General features: G+C 47.6%; 1 protein-coding gene across 2 annotated transcripts in view; it reads left to right on the plus strand.

Moving 5' to 3' along the window:
* MORN1 (MORN repeat containing 1) overlaps positions 1-27,646 on the plus strand; it is a 528,161-nt gene that overhangs the window by 695 nt on the left and 499,820 nt on the right. The window contains exon 1 of one of the 2 annotated variants that reach the window (XM_073585394.1): positions 15,376-15,559. The exons of the other annotated variant lie outside the window; for it this stretch is intronic. Coding sequence (XP_073441495.1) covers positions 15,487-15,559 — 73 coding nt within the window. The 5' untranslated portion in view covers positions 15,376-15,486. Of the gene's footprint in view, positions 1-15,375; positions 15,560-27,646 lie in introns of those variants that run through there. 2 annotated transcript variants of the gene reach the window in all.

Raw genomic sequence — 27,646 nt, forward strand, 5'->3', positions numbered from 1 at the left:
CCCCTGAATGTCGCTCTCCCCCTGCATGTCTCTCCCCATGGGTCGCTCTCCTTCCTATGCACTCCTCTCCCCCTAAATGTCTCTTTCCCCATGGGTCGCTCTCCCTTCTATGCACTCCTCGCACCCTGAATGTCTCCTTCGCCATGGGTTGCTCTCCCCCCTGAATGTCTCTCTCCCCATGGGTCGCTCTCCCTCCTATGCACTCCTCTCCCCCTTCATGTCTCTCACCCCATGGGTTGCTCTCCTTCCTATGCACTCCTTTCCCACTGAATGTCTCTCTCCTCATGGGTCGCTCTCCCTCCTATGCACTCCTCTCCCCCTTCATGTCTCTCACCCCATGGGTTGCTCTCCCTCCTATGCACTCCTTTCCCCCTGAATGTCTCTCTCCTCATGGGTCGCTCTCCCTCCTATGCACTCCTCTCCCCCCTGAATGTTTCTCTCCCCATCGGTCGCCCTCCCTCCTATGCACTCCTCTCCCCCCTGCATTTCTCTCACCCCATGGGTTGCTCTCCCTCCTATGCACTCCTTTCCCCCTGAATGTCGCTCTCCCTCTTATGCACTCCTCTCCCCCCTGAATTTCTCTCTCCTCATGGGTCGCTCTCCCTCTTATGCACTCCTCTCCCCCCTGAATGTATCTCTCCCCATGGGTCGCTCTCCCTCTTATGCACTCCTCTTCCCCATGAATGTTGCTCTCTCCCCATGGGTCGCTCTCCTACCTATGCACTCCTCTCCCCCTGAATGTCTCTTTCCCCATGGGTCGCTATCCCTATGCACTACTCTCCCCCCTGCATGTCTCTTTCCCCATGGGTCGCTATCCCTCCTATGCACTCCTCTCCCCCTGCTTGTCTCTCTCCCCATGGGTCGTTCTCCCTCCTATGCACTCCTTTCCCCCCTGCATGTCTCTCCCCCCATGGGTCGCTCTCCCCCCTGCATGTCTCTCCCCCCATGGGTCGCTCTCCCCCCTGCGTGTCTCTCTCCCCATGGGTTGCTCTCCCCCTGAATGTCTCTTTCCCCTTGGGTCGCACTCCCTCCTATGCACTCCTCTCCCCCTGCATGTCTCTCTTCCCCCCCCCCCCCCGCATGTCTTTCTCGCCATGGGAGATGCTATCATATATATTTTATATATAATACTGCCATATAAACCACACATAATGCCGCCATATATATTTATCACATAACACTGCCATATGGATCACACATAACACAGCCCTATATATGTATCACATAATACTCCCATTAAGACCACACATTATACCGTCATATATATTTATTACGTTGCCATATATATTTATTACATAATGCCGTCATATAGACCACATAAAGTCGCCATATATTTTTTTTACATAATACTGCCATATAGACCACACTTGATGCCGCCAAATATTGTGTGATCTGTATGATGGCATTATGTGTGATCTATATCACGGTATTATACAGTATGTGATCTGTATGGTGGTATTATATTCAGTATGGTGGAATAATGTGAGAACTATATGACAGTATTATATGAGAACTATCTTGTGGTGTTATGTGTGATCTACATGGTGCTATTATTTGTGACATATATGGTGATATAAGTGACGGTATTATGTGTGATCTATATAACAATATTATGTATGATCTACGTGACGATATTATGTATGATTTATATGACAGTATTATGTGTGATCTACATGGTGGTATTGTGTGTGATCTATAAGATGGTATTATGTATGATCTACACTGCTCAAAAAAATAAAGTAAATCAAAGTTCTGTGAAATCAAACTGTCCAGGAAGCTACACTGATTGACAATTAATTTCACATGCTGTTGTGCAAATGGAATAGACAACAGATGGAAATTATTGGCAATTATCAAGACACACTCAATAAAGGAGTGGTTCTGCAGGTGGGGACCACAGACCACATCTCAGTACCAATACTTTCTGGCTGATGTTTTGGTCACTTTTGAATGTTGGTTGTGCTTTCACACGCGTGGTAGCATGAGACTGAGGCCGGAGTCACTTTACAGCGAGATACGGCCGAGTCTCGCAGGTGAAAACCAAGCTCTGGCACCGGCACTCCGGAGCGGAGCGTGCAGCTCCATGTATTGCTGTGCGGCTGCACGCTCCGCTCCAGAGTGCCGGCACCAGAGCTTGGTTTTAACCTGCGAGACTCAGCCGTATCTCGCTGCAGTGTGATCCCGGCCTGACTCTACAACCCACACAAGTGGCTCAGGTAATGCAGCTCATCCAGGATGGTACATCAATGCGAGCTGTGGCAAGAAGGTTTGCTGTGTCTGTCATCGTAGTGTCCAGAGGCTGGAGGCGCTACCAGGAGACATGGAGAGGGCTGGAGGAGGGCAACAACCCAGCAGCAGGACCGCTATCTCTGCCTTGTGCAAGGAGGAACAGGAGGAGCACTGCCAGAGCCCTGCAAAATGACCTCCAGCAGGCCACAAATGTGCATGTGTCTGCACAAACGGTTAGAAACCAACTACATGAGGATGGTCTGAGGGCCCGACATCCACAGATGGGGGTTGTGCTCGCAGCCCAACACCGTGCAGGATGCTTGGCATTTGCCACACAGCATCAGGATTGGCAAATTCGCCACTTGTGCCCTGTGCTCTTCACAGATTAAAGCAGCCTGCAGCATCCTTCAGTATGACCGGTTTGGCAGTGAGTCAGTAATGGTGTGGGGTGGCATTTCTTTGGAGGGCCGCACAGCCCTCCATGTGCTTGCCAGAGGTAGCCTGACTGCCATTAGGTACCGAGATGAGATCCTCAGACCCCTTGTGAGACCATATGCTGGTGCGGTTTGCTCTGGGTTCCTCCTAATGCAGCACAATGCCAGAACTCATGTGGCTGGAGTGTGTCAGCAGTTCCTGCAAAATGAAGGCATTGAAGCTATGGACTGGCCTGCCCATTCCCCAGACCTGAATCCGATTGAGCACATCTGGGACATCATATCTCGCTCCATCCACCACCATCACATTGCACCACAGACTGTCCAGGAGTTGGCGGATGCTTTAGTCCTGGTCTGGGAGGAGATCCCTCAGGAGACCATCCGCCACCTCATCAGGAGCATGCCCAGGCGTTGTACAGTAGGGAGGTCATACAAGCACGTGGAGGCCACACACAATAGTGAGCTTCATTTTGACTTGTTTTAATTTAATTTTTTGTGTGACTCCAAATCCAGGCCTCCATTGGTTCAAAAATGTGATTTCCAGGATGACTTTTGTTTGATTATGTAGACAGCACATTCAACTTTGTACAGAACAAAGTATTCAATGAGAATATTTCATTCATTCAGATCTAGGATGTGTTATTTGAGTGTTTCCTTTATTTTGGCGGTATTATGTGTGATCTATATGGTGGTATTATGTAAGAAATATATGGTGGTATTTTGTGTGGTCTACTGTATAAGACAGTATTATGTGTGAGATGTATGATGGTATTAGGTCTGATTTATATGGCGGTATTATGTGAGATCTATATGGCAGTATTATGTGAGAACACTATGGCAATATTATCTGCAGAAATGGGACACATTTTAGGGTGGTTCTGGCTGAGCACCTGCACACGGGTCTGGGGTAATAGAGGGGGCAGCATGCCCTCCAATTAGATGCAGTCAAGGGGGAGGGTTGGTGAGGCAGCTGAAAAGAGGGGTCTCATTTTTATCGCTACTACATGGCTACATTTCCCCCCAGTCTGCTTCCCAGCGTCTCCCCGGCCTGCGCCTGTCGCCTTGCTTTCACACATTGACAGGATGGAGAAGGATGCTGCTGTCACCCTGCTCCTTCCCCCATATATCTCCCTCTGTTCATAGATATCCACACCTAATTTTATACTACTGAGTTGCGCCCCATTTTTCTTTTTCTATATATCATACAGCTTGATATTGTCAATTGATAATTATGTAACTCTTTGATCTTATACCATTTTAAATCCTGATATACTAATAAAATTTATATTTTATACGTTCAAAAAAATTTTTGGACTTTTAGTTGGTTTCTTCTTGTCTCTTGTTTTTATGGTGGTTCTTTTTCCGATGTCCAATTTTAGTACAGTCCAATTCATTCAGTAGTGCACAATTTACGTGGTTTTCTTACCCATTGTTTACTTTGAATCACATTGTTTACAGAATTATAATTTTCAATTTTCTGCACTCTGAATTTGGGTCCCCCACTCTTGTTTTTATCCAATAATATCATATGCAAAGAACAAATACCACCGCACCATGACCAGATCACATATTACCACCACAGTGAGTGACTAATACCACATACAGGGAATAAATACCATAACACCATGACCAGACAACATATTACCACCACATGGAGACCAATAATATCACATTCAAAGAACAAACATCCCCACGCCATGACCAGACCACATATTACCACAACAGTGAGTGAATAATACCACATACAGGGAATAAATACCATAACACCATGACCAGACCACATATTATCACCACATAGTGACCGAATAATACCACATACAAGGAACAAATACCACCACACCATGGCCAGACCATGTATTACCACCACATAGTGACCAAATATTACAATACTGATGATTAATAAAAAAACAATACTAATGTCATTATACATACACAGAGATCTGTACGGAGATCTGTACTTAGTATACAGTGTCTGGGTACAAGTAATAAAGTGATCACCGGTGACTATATACACAGGAGCTCTGTATATAATGTCAATGTATAGGTAATACAGTGATCACCAGTAACATACACAGGAGCTCTGTATATAGTATACAGGTAATACAGTGATCACTAGTGACACTATACACAGGAGTTCTGTATATAGTGTACAGGTAATACAGTGACCACCAGTGACATTATACACAGGAGCTCTGTATATAGTGTCAGTGTACAGGTAATACCGTGATCACTAGTGACAATATACACGAGCTCTGTGTATAGTGTAAGTGTACAGGTAAAACACTGACTCTCCGGTGACGTCTGTAGTTGAAGTCCTTCATCTTGGCTTTTCTTCATCCAGTTCAGTCCACCATCAGGTGTTCAAGTCAGGACTCGTCTCTGCAGAAAATAACACAGTTACAGTTGTGGCCAAAAGTATTGACACCCCTGCAATTCTGTCAGATAATACTCAGTTTCTTCCTGAAAATGAATGCAAACACAAATTCTTTGGTATTATTATCTATATTTAATTTGTCTTAAATGAAAAAACAAAAAATTGTCCTAAAGCCAAATTGGATATAACTCCACACCAAACATAAAAAAAAGGGTGGACAAAAGTATTGGCACTGTTCGAAAAATCATGTGATGCTTCTCTAATTTGTGTAATTAACAGCACCTGTAACTTACCTGTGGCACCTAACAGGTGTTGGCAATAACTAAATCACACTTGCAGCCAGTTGACATGGATTAAAGTTGACTCAACCTCTGTCCTGTGTCCTTGTGTGTACCACATTGAGCATGGAGAAAAGAAACGAGACCAAAGAACTGTCTGAGGACTTGAGAAACCAAATTGTGAGGAAGCATGAGCAATCTCAAGGCTACAAGTCCATCTCTAAAGACCTGAATGTTCCTGTGTCTACCGTGCGCAGTGTCATCAAGAAGTTTAAAGCCCATGGCACTGTGGCTAACCTCCCTAGATGTGGACGGAAAAGAAAAATTGACAAGAGATTTCAACGCAAGATTGTGCGGATGTTGGATAAAGAACCTCGACTAACATCCAAACAAGTTCAAGCTGCCCTGCAGTCCGAGGGTACAACAGTGTCAACCGGTACTATCCGTCGGCGTCTGAATGAAAAGGGACTGTATGGTAGGAGACCCAGGAAGACCCCACTTCTTACCCCGAGACATAAAAAAGCCAGGCTGGAGTTTGCCAAAACTTACCTGAAAAAGCCTAAAACGTTTTGGAAGAATGTTCTCTGGTCAGATGAGACAAAACTAGAGCTTTTTGGGCAAAGGCATCAACATAGAGTTTACAGGAGAAAAAAAGAGGCATTCAAAGAAAAGAACACGGTCCCTACAGTCAAACATGGCGGAGGTTCCCTGATGTTATCGAGTTGCGTTGCTGCCTCTGGCACTGGACTGCTTGACCATGTGCATGGCGTTATGAAGTCTGAAGACTACCAACAAATTTTGCAGCATAATGTAGGGCCCAGTGTGAGAAAGCTGGGTCTCCCTCAGAGGTCATGGGTCTTCCAGCAGGACAATGACCCAAAACACACTTCAAAAAGCACTAGAAAATGGTTTAAGAGAAAGCACTGGAGACTTCTAAGGTGGCCAGCAATGAGTCCAGACCTGAATCCCATAGAACACCTGTGAAGAGATCTAAAAATGGCAGTTTGGAGAAGGTACCCTTCAAATATCAGGGACTTGGAGCAGTTTGCCAAAGAAGAATGGTCTAAAATTCCAGCAGAAGAAACTCATTGATGGTTACCAGAAGCGGTTGGTCGCAGTTATTTTGGCTAAAGGTTGTGCAACCAAGTATTAGGCTGAGGGTGCCAATACTTTTGTCTGGCCCATTTTTGGAGTTTTGTGTGAAATGATCAATGTTTTGCTTCATTCTCTTTTGTGTTTTTTCATTTAAGACAAATTAAATTAAGATAATCGTACCAAAGAATTTGTGTTTGCAATCATTTTCAGGAAGAAACTGAGTATTATCTGACAGAATTGCAGGGGTGTCAATACTTTTGGCCACAACTGTATTTAGCGCACTTTCCCCAACCTCTATATTACGCCAGATGGAATAAAAATAAGCGACCGTGTCACCCTGCCCAGTAACAGGACCTATCCTCCCCCACATTGAAAACAGTTTCTCAAAAATAATATCCTGTAATTAACCCCTACAGTAATAATATCCCACATTCTGGACCCCACGTGTCCTCCCTGTCACGATCCATTTCTGGATCTGTGTAAGTTTGGGCTGCTCTGATATAAACTTTTTTCCTTTCAGGCCATTGGGGGTTAATATCAGTTTTTGCCCCCGGTGGCCGCTGGTGTTACTGCATGTTTAGTTAGTCTGCTGGTGACCACTCCCACCTGCCCATATCAGGTCACCTGGTACACCAGCTAGCTGTTGGTAATACAGGTCCTTTGGAAACCAACCGTTCTAAAGAGATGAGTAAGGCTGCTTTCACACATCTGGCTTTTTGAATCCGGCACGATGCGGCGAAAAGTGTGAAAACCGGATCCGGAATTGGATCCGGTTTTAGCATATAGAATTTAATGATCGCCGCATCGTGTCGGATGGACATGCGGCGCCTCCGTTTTTAACCGGAAACGACAAACCTGCGCCGTCCGGTGTCAGCAAAAAACGTTGCCTGCAACTTTTTTTGCAGCGCCGGAACGGCCTTTTCTACAGCGCCTGCACGGACACTGTGAGGTTTAACCCATAAGTGCCCGGCGCGTGCGTATCTCCCGCATTCCGCCGCCTTTCTCGTCCCCGGTGTGGCTCCTTTAAATGCTTTCCAAGCCGGATCAGGCGCCACATCTGCATCCGGTGTCACCGCTGCAGGCCTGGTCCGGCTTTCCGCCGCACGCCGCTGCAACAAACACACCGGATGTGTGATAGTAGCCTTTTCTGTAGCAGTGGTGCTAGCAGCTTATCTGGTGCAGTGGCCATACAGCTGAAAGCGGCGTCCGGGTGCCTTAGGCTAGTTTCACACTAGCGTTCTTGGGCGCAGGGCTGCCGCTAAGCCCCGGCCGCACCCCCTCCGGTGAGTTCCTCCTCTGATCGCATGAGGCTGCATGCGATCAGCGTATCCTATATTTAGCATTGGATGCGCTGACCGTGCGCTGGTCTGATTTTGCTGGCACTGAGCCCAGAGCAGAAAAATGCAACACAGGGGCTCTCCAAACGCGACATGGCGTCCGATCTCAATTCCAGCCAAAAAAGTCAAATGTCGCTGCTTCCCTTCGAACTCTGCCATGCACCCAAATAGTGGTTTATCCCCACATGTGGGGTATCAGCGTACTCAGGACAAATTACACTAACTTTTGGGGTCCTGTTACCCTTGGGAAAATAAAAATTGGGGATGAAAAGATAATTTTTTTGGAAAAAATATGATTTTTTAATTTTACGGCTCTACCTTATAACCTTCTGTTAAACCCTTGGGTGTTCAAAGTACTCACCACACATTTAGATAAGTTCCTTGGGGGGGTCTAGTTTCCAAAATGGGGTCACTTATGGGGGAATTTCTACTGTTTAGGGACATCAGGGGCTCTCCAAACACGACATGGCGTTCGCGCTCGATTCCAGCCAATTTGACATTCAAAATCTCAAATGATGCTCCTTCTTTTCTGACCACTGCCGTGCGCCTAAAGATTGGTCTTCCTCCACACATGGGGTATCGGTGTACTCAGAAGAAAGTGCACAACAAATATTGTGATTCATTTTCTCTTGGAACCCTTGACAAAATAAAAAAAATTGTGTCCAAAGAAAAATTTTGGGGAAAAAAGTTAAATGTTAATTTTTTCCTTCCACATTGCTTCAATTCTTGTGAAGTACCTAATGGGTTAATAAACTTATTGAATGTGGTTTTGAGCACCTTGAGGTGTGCAGTTTTTAGAATGGTGTCACTTTTGGGTATTTTCTGTCATATTGACCCCTCAAAGTGACTTCAAATGTGTGGTGGTCCCTTAAAAAAATGGATTTATAAATTTTGTTGTAAAAATGAGAAATCGCTGGTCAACTTTTAACCCTTATAACTTCCTAACAAAAAAAAAATTTGGTTTCAAAATTGTGCTGATGTAAAGTAGACATGTAGGAAATGTTATTTATTAACTATTTTTGTGACATATCTCTCTGATTTAAGGGCATAAAAATTAAAAGTTTGAAAATTGCTAAATTTTAAAAATTGTCGCCATATTTCCGTTTTTTTCATAAATAAATGCAAGTTATAGCGAAGAAATTTTACCACTAACATGAAATACCATATGTCACGAAAAAACAATGTCATAATCAGCGGGATCCGTTGAAGTGTTCCAGAGTTAGGCCGGCGTCGCACTAGAGAGGAATACGGACGAGTGAGAGGCGTAAAAACCACGCACTAAACACGGACCAATGATTCTCTATGGGGCAGCTCCCAACAGCCGTATATTTCTCGGCCTTATTTTATGGGCCGAGACAATCGCAGCATGCTGCGATTGTCAGCGTATTCCGGCCAAAATACGCCAATGCAAGTCTATGGGGGCGCAAAAAATACGGATTTCCAAAGAAATGTTACCCCACACCATTACTGACCCACTGCAGACCGGTCATACTGAAGAATGTTGCAGGCAGCAGATCGCTCTCCACGGCGTCTCCAGACTCTGTCATGTATGTCACATGTGCTGAGTGTGAATCTGCTGCTTGCAACATCCTTCAGCATGACTGGTTTGGCAGTGTGTCAGAAATGGTGTGGGGTAGCATTTCTTTGGAGGGCCACAGCCCTCCATGTGCTCGCCAGAGGTAGCCTGACTGCCATTGGGTACCGAGATGAGATCCTCAGACCCGATGTGAGACCATATGCTGGTGCAGTTGGCCCTGGGTTCCTCCTAATGCAGGACAATGCGAGACCTCATGTGGCTGGAGTGTGTCAGCAGTTCCTGCAAGATGAAGGCATTGAAGCTATGGACTGGCCTGCATGCTCCCCAGACCTGAATCGACTGAGCACATCTGGGACAGCATGTCTCGCTCCATCCACCAATGTCACATTGCACCACAGACTGTCCAGGAGTTGACAGATGCTTTAGTCCAGGTCTGGGAGGAGATCTCTCAGGAGAACATCCGCCACCTCATCAGAAGCTTGCCCAGGCATTGTAGGGAGGTCATACAGATACGTGGAGGCCACACACAATACTAAGCATCATTTTGACTTGTTTCCACTTTAATTTTGTCTTGTTTTGATTTTCATTTTGACTTGTTTCCACTTTCATTTTGGGGGTCTCTCCAAATCCAGGACTCCATTGGTTCAAAAATGTGATTTCCATTGATGATTTTTGTGTGATTATGTTGACAGCACATTCAACTTTGTACAGACCAAAGTATTCAATGAGAATATTTCATTCATTTAGATCTAGGATGTGTTATTTGAGTGTTCCCTTTATTTTTTTGAACAGTGTATATATACATGTAAATGAGACATATACATTTCATAGAGTTCTACATAGCATAATAGCCGCTAATTCAATTGCCGGCTTCTGTAAAATCATTCCCAAACCCGACATGAAATAACACATGGTTTACATACAGTAAACCATTTAATTTCATGTATTTTTTATATGTCCCTAATAATTACATTAGGGTTTGTGTGTAAAATTTGGGACGTCTAGGTGTTAAATGAAGGGGTTAATTGGTGGTAAAAAAAACACCTGTGGGCCCCCGTGGTAAAATCTCAACCAGAGAGGTAAAGCAGGTGAGTGAGGGCAGATTTTAATAGCCTTGAATGGGACCATTGTTTTTGCTCCCCCCCCCCCCGGCTACAAAAATCTGCCCCCAGAAAAGGCGCATCTATAAGATGCACCTTTTCTGGCACTTTTCCTCTCTATTCCCATTGCCCTGTAGTGGTGGCTAATGGGTTAATATTAATGGGTTAATGTCACCTTGCTATTGGAAGGTGACATTAAGCCGATTAATAATGGAGAGGTGTCAATAAGACACTTATCCATTATTAACCCTAGACTATTAAACGGTTAAAAAATACACAGACATTAATGAAAAATTATTTTAATGAAATAAAGACACCACGTTTTTGACCAGATTTATTCCTCTGCTAATCCAAAAATAAACCATTGACCTGTAACGAAATTAAAACAAAAACACAGTGATATCGTTACCTCCGGGCTGGTCAGTCAGGTTCCCAGCTGCAAGCCATCAGACTGGGTGAAGTGGTTTAGAACGGGACCGGTGCTAATGCGATCAGCCTGCTCTAAACCACTGCCAGAATGAATTAATTCATCTCTGCGCAGCTTCCCTGGCTGCCAGAGATGAACTAATGAGCGTGGGAAAGTTTCTGCATTTTTTCCCACGCTCATCAGTTCACCTCAGGTCAGCCAGTGACATCAGTGAGGGCGGTTTCACACGTCCAGATAATTCCGGTATTGGAAAAAATGGTACCAGAGCTATCCGTGTTGACACGTGGTACCTCCGTGTGGCACATGTGTGGCAACCGTGTGCCACATCAGGACCACACGGACCCGCTCTGCCGGTAGGAGAGCAGAATGAATGAAAACCCGACGTGGGGTCCCCCTCATTTTCTTAACCAATCTGACCAAACTTACAGCTGGGGGCTGCATCCCTCAGCTGTCAGATTCAGCCAGGTTGGTTGTGAAAAATAGAGGGGTCCCCATGCTGTTTTTTTTAATTATTTAAATAAATAATTTAAAAAAACGGCGTGGGGTCCCCCCTATTTTTGACAACCAACCTGACTAAAGCCGACAACTGAGGGCTGATATTCTCGGGCTGGTAAGGGGCCATTAATCTTGACCCACCCCAGCCTAAAAACAGCAGCCCCCAGCTGCCCAGAAAAGGCGCATCTATTAGATGCACTTAATCTGGAACTTTGCCCGGTTCTTCCCACTTGCCCTGTAGTGGTGGCAAGTGGGGTTATAAAGGGATTAATGCCATCTTTCTATTATAAGGTGACATTAAGCCCGGATTAGTAATGAAGAGGTGTCAATAAGACACCAATCAATTACTAATCTGCAGTAAAGAAAGGGTTAAATAAACACTCACAATAAGAATAAATTATTTTAATGAAAGAATACAACACACACTTTTATAATCTTTATTATACTGGTAATTCCTTTGCGAGGCCATCGATCTTCTGAAAAAAAGGTGAACATAATAAACCAACAATATACATTACCTGTCCGGCGCTCAGTCACGTCCCACGGCGTAAATCCATCTGGGGGGTTAATACGTTTACAGCCGGAGCGCTGCTAATACAGCCGCTTCCGACTGTAAATGTGTAAAAAAACAGCGTGGGGACCCATCTATTCTTCACAGCCAACCTGGCTGAAGCTGATAGCTGAGGGATGCAGCCCCCAGCTGTAAGTTTCATCTGGTTGGTTAAGAAAATGAGGGGGACCCCACGTCAGGTTTTCTTTCATTCTGCTCTCCTGCCGGCAGAGCAGGAGAGCAGAATGTCAGCCGCGATCAGCACCAGCAGCCGGGAACAGCGCTTACAGTAGCCGCTTCTTCCTGGCGGCCGGCCGTGAGCACGGAGGAATGTGTGAACAGTCCTCTGTGTGCACATGTTGCGGGCCGGGTGTCCGTGTTAAAACAGACATGTCTCCGTGTTTTGCACACGGACACACGGGCATAGACCCATTCATTTGAATGGGTCTACCTGTGTCAGTGTCTCCGGTACATGAGAAAACTGTCACTACGTGTACCGGAGACACTGACGTGTGAAATCGGCCTGAGGCTGCGCGTAGTCCCTGGCTGACCTGAGGTGAACTGATGAGTGTGGGAATAAATGCAGAAACTTTCCCATGCTCATTAGTTCATTTCCGGGCAGCCAGGGAGGCTGCGCAAAGATGAACTAATTCATTCTGGCAGTGCTTTAAAGTGGGCTGGTCGCATTAGCACCAGTCCCATTATAAACCTGTTAACCCCGTCTGATGGATTGCAGTGGGGTACCTGACTGACCAGCGGAGAGGTAAGAAGATTTTTTTTTTTTTTTTGTTACAGGTTGATGGATTATTTTTGGATTAGCAGAAGAAAAAATCTGGTCAAAAACGTGGTGTCTTTATTTCATTAAAATTTTTCATTAATGTCTGTGTGTGTTTTTTAACCAATAGTCTAGGGTTAATAATGGATAAGTGTCTTATTAACACCTCTCCATTATTAATCGGCTTAATGTCACCTTCCAATAGCAAGGTGACATTAACCCATTAATATTAACCCACTAGCCACCGCTACAGGGCAATGGAAATAGGATAAGTGCCAGAAAAGGCGCATCTTATAGATGTGCCTTTTCTGGGAGCAGATTTCTGTAGCCGGGGGGGGGGGGGGGGGGGGGGGGGGCAAAAACAATGGTCCCTCTCAAGGCTACTAAATCTGCCCTCACTCACTTGCTTTCCCTCTCTGGTTGCGATTTTACCGCGGGGGCCCACACGCCCACACCTTAATTTAACACCTCGACGTCCCAAATTTTACACACAAACCCTAATTTAATTATTAGTCAGGGATATATAACAAATACATTAAATGAAATGGTTTACTGTATTAAACCATGTGTCATTTCATGTCGGGTTTTGCATTGATTTTACAGAAGCTGGCAATTGATTTAGCGGCTATTCTGCTCTGTAGAACTCTATGAAATATAAATATATATATGTGTGTGTGTCTCAATTACATATATATATATATGTATTCTATATGTACATAACTATTCTTTCGTTTGGGTTTTAACCTGTCATTGGGCTCCATTATATGTCTATTTTGCAAGCCTACGAGAAAATCTCGGCATACGGATTACATACGGATGCTTACATGAGCAAAATACGCGGCCAAACCTTGACAACGGATGACATACGGATCACTGTTCAGGGAACATTTCTGCATATTGCGACCGTACAATACGGTCTGTATTTTTATACGGTAAGTGTGACTCCAGCCTTACAAGCACATAAAGTGACAGTGGTCCGATTTAAAAATTAAGGCCTGGTCATTAACCTACAAAATGGCTTGGTCGTTAAGAGGATAGTCATTTTAGAGCTCTGGTCTGGAGTCTGATAGATATTTCCATTCTGGTCTGAGGACTGATTAATCATAAGGGTCTGGTCATGTGTATAATTCATTTTAGGGGCTCTAGATCAAGTTTTGTGACTTAAATTTAGGGGCTGGGTCTAGAGTCTTAACCCCTTTACGACAACTGGCGTAATAGTACGCCAATGTCGGACTCCCTCCCTTTGATGTGGGCTCCGGCACTGAGCCCACATCTTTTCTGGCACATGTCAACTGTTATGTGCCTCTAACAGATGTAGGTGGAATTGCGATCCACCTACGGCTATTAACTAGTTAAATGCCGCTGTCAATCTCTGACAGCGGCATTTAACATACGCTTCCTGCAAGCGTTCTGGAAATCCCGCCCATCGGCGCCCGTGTCACATGACTGGCGGGCTCATCCATGGGTTGGCAAGACAACCAAAGGTCTCCAGCAGACCTCTATGGTTGTCATAGTCAGATTGCTATGAGCGCCACCCAATTCTGCTATATAAAGGCGATCTGATCATTGCCTGTATGTAGCAGAGGGGATCGGGTTATGGGAGCTTCTAGTCTCCCATGAAGACTATGGAAGCATACCAAAAGTAAAAAAAAGTTTTAAAAAATAATAAAAAATATATAAAAGTTCAAATCACCCCCCTTTTGCCCCATTCAAAACAAAACTATATGAAAAAAAAAAAAAATCAAACATACACATATTTGGTATTGCCGCGTTCAGATTTGCCCGATCAATAAAAAAAGGATTAACCTGATCGCTAAACGTCGTAGTGAGAAAAAAAGTCAAAGCGCCAGAATTATGCTTTTTTTGGTCGCCACATTGCATTAAAATGCAATAACGGGCGATCAAAAGATCATATCTGCACAAACATGGTGTCATTAAAAATGTCAGCTCAGCCCGCAAAAAATAAGCTCTCATCCGACCCGAGATCATGAAAAATGGAGAGGCTACGGGTCTCGGAAAATGGCGCAATTTTTAACAAACGTTTTAATTTTTTTTCACCACTTAAAAAAAGAACCTAGACATGTTTGGTGTCTAGGAACGCGTAATGTCCTGGAGAATCATAATGGCAGGTCAGTGTTATCATTTAGTGAACCTAGCAAAAAAGCCAAGCAAAAAACAAGTGGGGGATTGCACTTTTTTGCAATTACCCCGCACTTGGAATTTTTTTCCCGTTTTCTAGTACACGACATGGAAAAACCAATGGTGTTGTTCAAGAGTACAACTGGTACCACAAAAAATAAACCCTCACATGGCCATATTGACGGAAAAATAAAGTTATGGTTCTGGGAAGAAGGGGAGCGAAAAACGAAAATACCAACGGGCGTTAATCAGGGGGGGGTTTGGGCTCTGAAATAATTTAGAGGTCTGATTAATTTTGACGTCCGGTATCCCACTCTTGACTACTAATAAATAAAGTAGTTGTGTAAAGTCTGCAGACTGTTTACAAGGTGACAGCCTGACTTTGGCCATCTATAAAATGACAACTGGCCACACACACTTTCCTTCCAGCTTCATACAGGACCCGTAACCCAAATATAACCTCCTGGACCCATCTGCCTCCGTTCAGACTCATTATCCGCTCTCCCTGCACCGATACCCTCCAGCTGTGTAAGAGTTAAAAACCCTGCCCTGCTTGTTGGCTTCAATAAGGGGCATGCGCACTACTCTCCTTCTACTCCAGCGAACGTGACAGGTGCACGACGCTTATTGGACTATCGCTTCCGTCTAGTCCCCGCCCTTTAGTAACAAGCCTCCTGCCGTTGCGATTGGTTACTATGTAAACATTTCAGAGCAAGATGGCGGCGCCCAGGAGAGTTCCCAGAACTTCTCAGCACTACCTGGGTGATGTGAGAAAACAGCTTCGTCACGGTAATGTACGGGATCCCGCGGGGGGCAGAGGGGGCCACCGCCCCGGGCCGGTTCTATGAAGGGGTCCACTCGGAGCAACAGCCGCTCCTGTCCTAAGGCAGCACTTAAGGTATGTGCACACGGTGCAGATTTGCCTGCGGTTTTGAAATCCCATAGATGTGCATTGTACTGTACAATGCCTATGGATCTGCAGCAAAATCCCCAGGCATTGTATAGTACAATGCAAATCTATGGGCTTTCAAAACTGCGGGGCACATGCTGCAGATTTTTCCACGCAGATTTGCTGCGGTTTGACACCTGTTCCATTGTCCAGGTGGCAAACCACAGGCAAACCCGCAGGAAAACCGCAGTTCACTTTACCTGCGGTTTTACCTGCAAATCCGCGTGGAAAAACCTGCAGCTGACTCTGCACTGTGTGCACTCACCCTCAGAGAGACCATGGCAGATTGCCTGCTCCCCTATCTTCCTGAGACGCTGACTAGCAGGGTGGCAGAGTCTCTGTGCAGTGTGGTGTGTGGCCACAGCCAGGCTGATAAGTTTCTGACCTGCTCCTCTGTCAGGGCTACAGGCTTCCTGTGTGCTCAGGTTCATGCATGCTGTAGCTGGGTCCTAGTGCCCACATTACGGTTACCTCAGTCACTGCCTGGCCATGTCCGACCTCATCATATGCTCTGCACCTGCAGCACTTGGATCAGAAATTGCAGGTGCCATCCATAAACCACCTGCCTTCAAACTTCATCAGACCGTGGCCAAAATGTATTAGGTTTACTATATTCAGGTGCGGTGCTGTGCACTAGCCCTACAGACAGGTCCCCGGCAGCATCTCCCCGCCCACTGACAGTGTGGTGCTGTGCACTAGTCCTACAGACAGGTCCCGAGCGGCTTCTCCCGACACACTGACAGTGCGGTGCTGTGCACTAGTCCTACTGACAGATCCCCGGCGGCTTCTCCCCTCCTGCTGACAGTGCTGTGCACTAGTCCTACGGACAGGACCCCAGCAGCTTCTCCCCGCACGCTGACAGTGCGGTGCTGTGCACTAGTCCTACAGACAGGTCCCGAGCGGCTTCTCCCGACACACTGACAGTGTGGTGCTGTGCACTAGTCCTACTGACAGATCCCCGGCGGCTTCTCCCCTCCTGCTGACAGTGCAGTGCACTAGTCCTACGGACAGGTCCCCGGCAGCATCTCCCCGCCCACTGACAGTGCTGTGCGGTGCACTATTCCTATGGACAGGTCCCCGGTGGCTTCTCTCCACCCGCTGACAGTGCGAAGCTGTGCACTAGTCCTACGGCCAGGTCCCTGGTGGCTTCTTCACACACGCTGACAGTGCGGTGCTGTGCACTATTCCTACAGACAGGTCCCCGGTGGCTTCTCCCCACCCGCTGCCAGTGCGATGCTGTGTAGTAGTCCTACAGACAGGTCCCAGGCGGCTTCTCCCCACCCGCTGACAGTGCGGTGCTGTGCACTAGTCCTACAGACCGGTCCCTTGTGGCTTCTCCCCACCCGCTGACAGTGCTGTGCACTAGTCCTACAGCCAGGTCCCTGGTGGCTTCTTCACACATGCTGACAGTGCAGTGCTGTGCACTATTCCTACAGACAGGTCCCCAGTGGCTTCTTCACACACGCTGACAGTGCGATGCTGTTCACTAGTCCTACAGCCAGGTCCCTGGTGGCTTCTTCACACACGCTGACAGTGCGGTGCTGTGTACTAGTCCTACAGACAGGTCCCCGGTGGCTTCTCCCCACCCGCTGCCAGTGCGATGCTGTGTAGTAGTCCTACAGACAGGTCCCAGGCGGCTTCTCCCCACCCGCTGACAGTGCGGTGCTGTGCACTAGTCCTACAGACCGGTCCCTTGTGGCTTCTCCCCACCCGCTGACAGTGCTGAGCACTAGTCCTACAGCCAGGTCCCTGGTGGCTTCTTCACACACGCTGACAGTGCAGTGCAGTGCACTATTCCTACAGACAGGTCCCCAGTGGCTTCTTCACACACGCTGACAGTGCGATGCTGTTCACTAGTCCTACAGCCAGGTCCCTGGTGGCTTCTTCACACACGCTGACAGTGCAGTGCTGTGCACTAGTCCTACAGACAGGTCCCCGGTGGCTTCTCCCCACCCGCTGCCGGTGCGATGCTGTGTACTAGTCCTACAGACAGGTCCCCGGTGGCTTCTCCCCACCCGCTGCCAGTGCGGTGCTGTGCACAAGTCCTACAGACAGGTCCCCGGCGGCTTCTTCACACACGCTGACAGTGCGATGCTGTTCACTAGTCCTACAGACAGGTCCCTGGCGGCTTCTCCCACACGCTGACAGTGCACTACTATGCACTAGTCCTACAGACAGGTCCCCGGTGACTTCACCCCACCCGCTGACAGTGCGGTGCTGTGCACTAATCCTAGGGACAGGTCCCTGCCGCAGGCTTCTCCCCACCCGCTGACAGTGCGGTTTTGTGCACTAAATCTACGCACGTGTCCCTGCCTACGGCTTCTCCCCAACCGCTGACAGTGCTGTGCTGTGCACTAGTCCTATGGACAGGTCCCCGGTGGCTTCTCTCCACCCGCTGACAGTGCGAAGCTGTGCACTAGTCCTATGGACAGGTCCCCGGTGGCTTTCCCTGCCCACTGACAGTGACTGACAACTCTTTGCTGTATGTGCACATAGGAAGACACTTGTCAGTCCTTGTCAGCGGGCGGGGAGAATCCGCCCGGGACCTGTCTGTAGGACTAGTGCACAGCACCGCACTGTCAGCGGGTGGGGAGAATCCGCCTGGGACCTGTCTGTAGGACTAGTACACAGCATCGCACTGGCAGCGGGTGGGGAGAAGCCACCGGGGACCTGTCTGTAGGAATAGTGCACAGCACTGCACTGTCAGCGGGTGGGGAGAAGCTGCCTGGGACCTGTCTGTAGGACTAGTACACATCATCGCACTGGCAGCGGGTGGGGAGAAGCCACCGGAGACCTGTCTGTAGGACTAGTGCACAGCACCGCACTGTCAGCGGGTGGGGAGAATCCGCCTGGGACCTGTCTGTAGGACTAGTACACATCATCGCACTGGCAGCGGGTGGGGAGAAGCCACCGGGGACCTGTCTGTAGGACTAGTGCACAGCACTGCACTGTCAGCGTGTGTGAAGAAGCCACCAGGGACCTGGCTGTAGGACTAGTGCACAGCATCGCACTGTCAGCGTGTGTGAAGAAGCCACTGGGGACCTGTCTGTAGGAATAGTGCACAGCACCACACTGTCAGCGGGTGGGGAGAAGCCACAAGGGACCTGTCTGTAGGACTAGTACACAGCACTGCACTGTCAGCGGGTGGGGAGAAGCCACCGGGGACCTGTCTGTAGGACTAGTGCACAGCACCGCACTGGCAGCGGGTGGGGAGAAGCCACCGGGGACCTGTCTGTAGGAATAGTGCACAGCACCGCACTGTCAGCGGGTGGGGAGATGCTGCCGGTGATCTGTATGTAGGGCTAGTGCACAGCATCGCACTGGCAGCGGGTGGGGAGAAGCCACAAGGGACCTGTCTGTAGGACTAGTGCACAGCACGCACTGTCAGCGGGTGGGGAGAAGCCACCGGGGACCTGTCTGTAGGAATAGTGCACAGCACCGCACTGGCAGCGGGTGGGGAGAAGCCACCGGGGACCTGTCTGTAGGAATAGTGCACAGCACCGCACTGGCAGCGGGTGGGGAGAAGCCACAAGGGACCTGTCTGTAGGACTAGTGCACAGCACCGCACTGGCAGCGGGTGGGGAGAAGCCACCGGGGACCTGTCTGTAGGAATAGTGCACTGCACCGCACTGTCAGCGTGTGTGAAGAAGCCACCAGGGACCTGTCTGTAGGACTAGTGCACAGCACCGCACTGTCAGCGGGTGGGGAGAAGCCACAAGGGACCTGTCTGTAGGACTAGTGCACAGCACGCACTGTCAGCGGGTGGGATGAAGCCACAAGGGACCTGCTGTAGGACTAGTACACAGCACCGCACTGTCAGCGGGTGGGGAGAAGCCACCGGGGACCTGTCTGTAGGACTAGTACACAGCATCGCACTGGCAGCGGGTGGGGAGAAGCCACCGGGGACCTGTCTGTAGGAATAGTGCACTGCACCGCACTGTCAGCGTGTGTGAAGAAGCCACCAGGGACCTGTCTGTAGGACTAGTGCACAGCACCGCACTGTCAGCGGGTGGGGAGAAGCCACCGGGGACCTGTCTGTAGGACTAGTACACAGCATCGCACTGGCAGCGGGTGGGGAGAAGCCACCGGGGACCTGTCTGTAGGACTAGTACACAGCATCGCACTGGCAGCGGGTGGGGAGAAGCCACCGGGGACCTGTCTGTAGGAATAGTGCACTGCACCGCACTGTCAGCGTGTGTGAAGAAGCCACCAGGGACCTGTCTGTAGGACTAGTGCACAGCACTGCACTGGCAGGGGGTGGGGAGAAACTGCCAGAAACCTGTCTGTAGGACCAGTGCACAGTGCCGCTTGCTCTCCAGCAGCTATTAGTATGTTTTTCTCTGATACACCGCAGCTTTACAGAGACAAACATACCTGGGGAAATACTACAGCTGGTGCTGATACACGCTGGACAAACCATGAGCAGCCTGTATCACCTGTCAGGCTCCCTTTAAAGGGGTAGTCCAGACTTGGAATAATAGTCTGCAGTCAATCTATGTGACTGCAGACTGCGATATCATGACAGGGTGCAGTGCGCCTGCTGCCATGAATCCGACCGGGTGCGATCAGGCGGTCCTGCAAACTCACGTATGCTATTTGCACGTGCTGACTAGATACGTTTGGCGTCTTTCAATAAAAAAGGATTGAGAGAAGCCGAAAGAGTGTAGTCAACACAGACTGCAAGTTGTATACCTGAGGTCACATGATCGCCTGCTCACATCACCAATATTGGGACCATTATTACTGTACATGGGGGGGACTCAGGGGACATTACTGAATATGGGGGACTCGGGATATTATTACTGTACATTGGGGGACTCGTGGGATATTATTAAATGTTAATATTTGGTAAGTAGAACTCAGCACTCGAGGAATGCAACAAGAATTACATTTTATTCACAACTAGATGGAGGTCCGATGCTATCGCATCGGGAGGGCGGTAATGTCACGATGGGGGCAGGCTTTGCAGCCATGAGAATCTCTCCCCTCCATGTGCTCACCCACCTATCCACTCTCTCTCTCTCCCCATGTGCTGACTTCTCCCGTCTGTGCTCTCTTCTTTGACCTGTCTACCCCATGTGCTATCCCCCTTGTCTGCTGTCTCTCTCCTTCCTGTGCTGTGTTCTCCCCTCATGTGCTGTCCCGTTTGAGCTGTCTCACCCCTGTGCGCTTTCTCTCTCACCCCTGTGTCTGACTGTGTACAGAACATACCACAGCTCCTGGGCAGGGGAGGAAGCAAAAGACAATACTGACATTACAGCAGGAGATCGCAGAGGATACATTTTGAAAGGTAAAATATTGTTTAAAAACAGTCAGTGAAATATTTTACCTCACAAAATGAATTCTCTGTGATCCCCTGCTGTAATGTCAGTATTGTCTTTTGCTTCCTCCCCTGCCCAGGAGATGTGGTATGCTCCGTACATGGTCAGACACAGACAATTTTTAAAATGAACTTTCGTTCGTGGGAAAACCCCTTTAATGTGACATACTTCCTCTTTGCCTGTAGACACGTCACGCATCTGCCGCCGGGATCAGACAAATGATTCACTGCGCCTGTGTGAAATTCGCGCAGGTACTGTGTTACGGTGTTCCGCTGGTGGTACCGCGCAAGAGGCTGCCTGAGTGTGAGAGGTGCGTATAGAGTGTTCCGCTGGTGGTACCATGCAATAAGTTGGTACCAGCAGCAGTTTCCATATTGAGTCACCCATCACTTAGGTGTCCCAATATGGCGGTTGGAGAAGTTCCTTCACTTGGAATTCTGGGATACGGTGACATCTGGACAGAACAGGAAATTAAAACATTACAAGGCAATTATGCAAATCGATGCAATTAGTGCAATGTGAATACAATTTCAGGGGGCCTTCATATAGTGTGGGGGCTATTATACAGCTTGGGGGCTAATATGGGGACTACTGTGAGAGGCCTTCATACAGTGTGGGAGCCAATATAAAGTGTGGGGACTACTGTGGGGCTATTATACAATGTGAGAGCTAATACGAGTGCCATTCTATAGGTTAGGGGCCATCATACAGTGTGGAGATTACTGTAGAGGCTAATATAAGGTGTGACTGCCAATATATAGTGTTGGGGTTACTGTGGGAGCCGTTACACTGTGTGGAGGCCATTATTTTGTGTTGGTGTTACTGTGGGGGCCATTATACACTGTGATGACAATTGTGGGGTCATTATATTGTATTTGAGGGAGCAGTGGGCCCATGATACTGTGTATAGGGTAGCTGCGGACCCCTCAAACTGTGCATAGGAGAGCTGTGGACCCACCCTGCTATGTATAGGGCAGCTGTGGACCCACCCTGCTATGTATAGGGCAGCTGTGGGCCCCTCATACTGTGCATAAGAGAGCTGTGGACCCACCCTGCTATGTATAGGGCAGCTGTGGGCCTCTCATACTGTGCATAAGAGAGCTGTGGACCCACCCTGCTATGTATAGGGCAGCTGTGGGACCCTCATACTGTGCATAAGAGAGCTGTGGACCCACCCTACTATGTATAGGGCAGCTGTGGGCCCCTCATACTGTGCATAAGAGAGCTGTGGACCCACCCTGCTATGTATAGGGTAGCTATAGACCCCTCATACTGTGCATAGGAGAGCTGTGGACCCACCCTGCTATGTATAGGATAGCTATAGACCCCTCATACTGTTCATAGGAGAGCTGTGGACCCACCCTGCTATGTATAGGGTAGCTATAGACCCCTCATACTGTGCATAGGAGAGCTGTGGACCCACCCTGCTATGTATAGGATAGCTATAGACCCCTCATACTGTGCATAGGAGAGCTGTGGACCCACCCTGCTATGTATAGGGTAGCTATAGACCCCTCATACTGTGCATAGGAGAGCTGTGGACCCACCCTGCTATGTATAGGACAGCTGTGGGCCATTCATGTTGTGCATGGAGGAGTTGTGGGCCCATCATATTGTCTATATGGAAGCTGTGGGTCCCTCATTCGGTGTATAGGGGAGCAGTACATGGGGAGACTCAGGAGACATTATTAAATGTTAAGTGGGCACTTAAGAAGCATTATTGTTATATGAGCACTCAGTGTTTTGTGACTGTCAAAGGTGGCATTTCATTCTGGGGACCAAATGAGGACACTGTTTTCACAGGGGCACAGAGGTGGCATTACTATGTGGGGCAGTACGTGAAGCCCTGTGTTTTTTCAGCAGGTGCATAAATAGGGACACATACGGCAGACGCGGTTCAGTATTGGGGTATCAGTAGGATGAGGAGGTTGTGCAGGCAGAGAATAGACGGGAACGGTGCTGGAAATGTGAGAAATCCTATGTGTCTTTTTTGTAATATCTACAGCTGGCTGGACAAGTCATGTCTGTCTGGGCCAGATGACGAGAAAAAGGAACGATTCCATCAGTATGAACATCACCTGTAAGTCACTATTTATAACTGTACTGTAATCTCCTATATGTTCTGCAGTAGTGGGATCTAGCACCATATGGCGGTAATAACAGTGTTGTTATTTCATAGAGATTTATTTTCAGTAATATCATGGTCATCAGCACTGGTTCCCCTATGCCCACAATTAGGGTGCACCATTATAGTTGTAATCGGGATAACCTGTTAGGGGCCCACTCAGATGTTTCACCCCCCCCTTAGCTAAGCGCCCAGCTACGCCTCTGGGGCTGACTTTACATTAGGATATAGTGAAGTGTCCTGCCAGCTAATGGCTGTATACGAGTGATCTCTGCAGGAGATTCTGTTATCAGTGTCACTAAATAGGTAGTAAATGTGGGAAATGGCATGAATACAAAGCATTGACATTCCATCAAGTTTATAATTTACTGCTTATTAAAACGTTCAGCGGCTCTTTAGATACTAACACTTTTCTTTTGTTTATGGCTCGTTGCCGTGGAGACCGACCACCATCTCTATTCTGCTTATAAGCATTGTGTTGTGAGTTCATTTTCCCCTTCGTCACTGAGGTCTGGTGAACTCCCTATTCTGGTAAAGGAAGGTAATGAGCCTGATTATCAGGCACCTGAGCCTAATGAGGAAGACTGGCTGAGTGGAGTCACGGACTGGATATAAGGCTGCCGACGCCCTTCTGCCCTGCTGGTGATTTCTCTGTGGACTTCTAGGACACCAGTCTGATTCCTGCTCCTCTAAAGCTAAGTTTTCTGCTTTGCTTGTTAGCATTTGGTTTTGTTTTTGTTTTCCTTGCTTTTCTGGATTCTGCCATTCCCTGCTGGGGTGAGCTGAATCTCCTTTTGCCGGTTGCTCTGTCTTCAGAATATTCCTAAGTACTGACATAGCTTTTTTGAAGCTAGCGTCTTCAGGGCCTTTTTCACTGTCAGTCTGTTGGCTCTTATTTTCATAGGGTTTTTCACAGATTGCAGACAGCAGCCTTCCTGTCCTTTCCTATCTAGTTAGCTTGGGCCCCGTTTTTGCTCAGTCTATCTTTCTGTCTGTGTTAGTGTTTTCATCTTGCTTCACCGTCATTATATGTTGGGGGCTGCCTATTGCTTTGGGGTCTGCTCTGGGGCAGTTTAGATTTCCCCTTTCTTTCTTTAGGCCTATTAAATTCTCCGGCTGTGATCGAGGGGTCTAGGGCATCGTAGGAACCCCCCACGGCTACTGTTAGTTGTTGTGGATAGGATCAGGGGTCTGCAATCCGATAGCTGCCAACCTCTCTGGTTTTCTGGACTTAGCTAGCATTTCTGTTTTTGCCTCCTACGGTGACTCAATCATAATAGAATTACCCGCCATACCGCAGATCCTAGGGTACTCAATAGCAGGAAAGAATTGTGTTTAAAAAAAAAAAAAAAAGTGTGTGTATATTCTTTCCTCTATATCTCTGAGGCCGTAGGGGGCATTTTTTTTTCTCTCAATGGAGATAAAGCAATTGTCTGATCGTGTGGAGCAGCTCGCTGCGGAAGTGCGGGGAATTTCCGCCTACCTTGCTCGTTCGCATGCTGTGGAACCAAAGATCCCTACACCTGATGTATTTTTTGGGGATCGATCTAAATTTTTGAGTTTCAAAAATAATTGTAAATTATTTTTTGCCTTGAAGCCTAACTCGTCAGGGAGCTCCGCGCAGCATGTTAAAATTGTCATCTCTTTGCTGCGTGGCGATCCCCAGGATTGGGCGGTTTCTTTGAAACCAGATGATCCTATTCTGACTAATGTGAACGCATTCTTTCAAGCTTTGGGGTTGTTGTATGACGAACCTAATGCTATTGACCAGGCTGAAAAGACCCTGTTGGCATTGAACCAGGGTCGAGATTCTGCAGAGTTGTACTGTCAAAAGTTCCGAAAGTGGGCGGTCCTTACTACCTGGAATGATAATGCCTTGGCTGCTCTCTTTCGGAAGGGTTTGTCAGAAGCCGTAAAAGATACTATGGTGGGATTTCCTGTTCCCTCTGGTCTGGACGATTCTATGTCATTAGCCATTCAGGTTGATCAGCGTTTACGTGAACACAGGATTGCACGAGAGGTGTTGCCACCGGTTGAACAGACGTCTGAACCTATGCAATGTGATAGAGTTTTGTCTAAGGCGCAACGTCAGGAGTTCAGAAGGCGTAATAAGCTGTGTTTTTTCTGTGGAGATGCCTCGCATATTATTTCTGTTTGTCCTAAACGAGAGAAACGCTTTGCACACACGTTTTCTGTTGGTGGTGTTCAACCTAAGTTTCTTCTGGCAATTACTCTGATCTGCTCCCTGTCCACATTTTCCGCCAAGGCTTTTGTGGATTCGGGAGCAGCACTAAACCTAATGGACTTGGATTTTGCTAAACGTTGTGGATTTCTGATGACACCTCTGCAGACGCCTATCCCTTTGAGGGGGATTGATGCTACTCCTTTGGCTAAAAATAAACCTCAGTTTTGGACCCAGGTAGTCATGCGGGTCGCCCCAGACCATCAAGAAAATTGCAGATTTTTGGTGTTGCATGGTCTGCATGATGCCGTTGGTCTGGGGCTTCCCTGGTTGCAAATTCATAATCCAGTTTTGGATTGGAAATCTGTGTCTGTGGTGAGTTGGGGTTGTCGGTGTGCCTTTAGTGAGGCTCCGGTTTTTTCCACCTCTCCTCAGTCGCAGGATGTTCCTGACTATTTGGCGGACTTTTATGATGTATTTAGTGAGAATGAGTGTGCGTCCTTGCCTCCTCATAGGAGTTATGACTGTGCAATTGAACTAAGCCCGGGGTGTAAATTTCCCAAGGGTCGGCTCTTCAATTTATCTGTACCCGAGCACGAGGCTATGCGGTCCTATATTAAGGAGGCGTTGGAGAAGGGTCATATTAGACCATCCTCTTCACCCTTAGGTGCCGGTTTTTTTTTTGTGGCCAAAAAGGATGGTTCTTTAAGGCCTTGTATTGATTATCGTGCCCTCAATAAAATTACTATTAAATATCAGTATCCGTTACCCCTGATTTCGGATCTATTCTCTAGAGTTAGAGGTGCTTGCTGGTTTACCAAGCTTGACCTCAGAGGGGCGTATAATCTTATCCGCATTAAGCAGGGGGATGAATGGAAGATGGCGTTTAATACTGCGGAGGGACATTTTGAGTACCTGGTGATGCCTTTTGGGCTCACTAATGCCCCTTCTGTCTTCCAGTGCTTCATGAACGATATTTTCCGAGACTTTGTCGATAAATTTTTGATTATCTATCTGGATGATATTTTGATCTTCTCCAAGGATTGGGATTCTCATGTGGAACATATTCGGACTGTGTTCCGGATCTTGAGGGAGAATTCCCTGTATGTCAAAGGATCGAAATGCCTTTTTGGAGTACAGAGGATTTCATTTTTGGGATTTATTTTGTCTCCGTCAACTATTGAAATGGACCCGGCCAAGGTACAGGCCATTTATGATTGGGTTCAGCCCACTTCTTTGAAGGCCCTCCAGAAGTTTTTGGGTTTTGCTAATTTTTATCGGAAATTTAGAGCAAAATTTTCTAGTATTGCCAAGCCATTGACTGATCTGACTAAGAAGGGTGCTGATGTGTTGAATTGGTCTCCGGAGGCTGTTGCTTCCTTTCAGGAGCTGAAGCGAAGATTTACCTCCGCCCCAGTTTTGCGGCAACCTAATGTCTCACTCCCGTTCCAGGTAGAGGTGGATGCTTCTGAGATTGGTGCAGGAGCTGTTTTGTCCCAAAAGGATCCTGTAACATCTAAACTGAATCCCTGTGCTTTCTTTTCCCAAAAGTTCTCTCCATCTGAACGTAACTATGATGTGGGGAATCGGGAACTGTTGGCCATGAAATGGGCATTTGAGGAGTGGAGACATTGGTTGGAGGGAGCTAAACATCAAGTTGTGGTCCTCACTGACCACAAGAATTTGATTTACCTAGAGTCGGCTAAACGCTTGAACCCTAGACAGGCTAGGTGGGCCTTGTTTTTTACACGTTTTGATTTTGTGGTCTCTTTTCTTCCTGGAACTAAGAATGTCAAGGCAGACGCCCTCTCTAGGAGTTTCTTTGCTGATTCTCCTGTGGTGACCAAGCCTGCTACCATCTTAGGCGAAGTGGTAGTTCTTTCTGCCATCTCGCCCGATTTGAGACTTGCTCTGCAAGAGTTCCAGGAGGACAAACCTGAGCGTTGTCCCAGTGGAAAGTTGTATGTTCCTGACCAGTGGAAGAAGAGAGTGATGTCTGAAGTTCTTTGCTCTGCATTGGCTGGTCATCCAGGTATTTTTGGTACTAGAGATCTGGTGAGTCACTCTTTTTGGTGGCCCACCTTGTCTCATGATGTCAGGAATTTTGTGCAGTCCTGTGGGACTTGCTCCCGGTTTAAATCTTGTTCTCGCTCTAGTGGGTTGTTGATGCCTTTGCCGGTCCCCAGGAGGCCATGGACCCATATTTCAATGGATTTCATCTCTGATATGCCGGTCTCTCAAAGAATGACTGTTATTTGGGTGATTTGTGATAGGTTCTCTAAGATGGTTCATCTTGTAC

This window comes from Dendrobates tinctorius, unplaced genomic scaffold (assembly GCF_039654945.1).
Source record: "Dendrobates tinctorius isolate UK_male_01 unplaced genomic scaffold, ASM3965494v1 ptg000086l, whole genome shotgun sequence".
NCBI classification, from domain to species: Eukaryota; Metazoa; Chordata; class Amphibia; order Anura; family Dendrobatidae; genus Dendrobates; species Dendrobates tinctorius.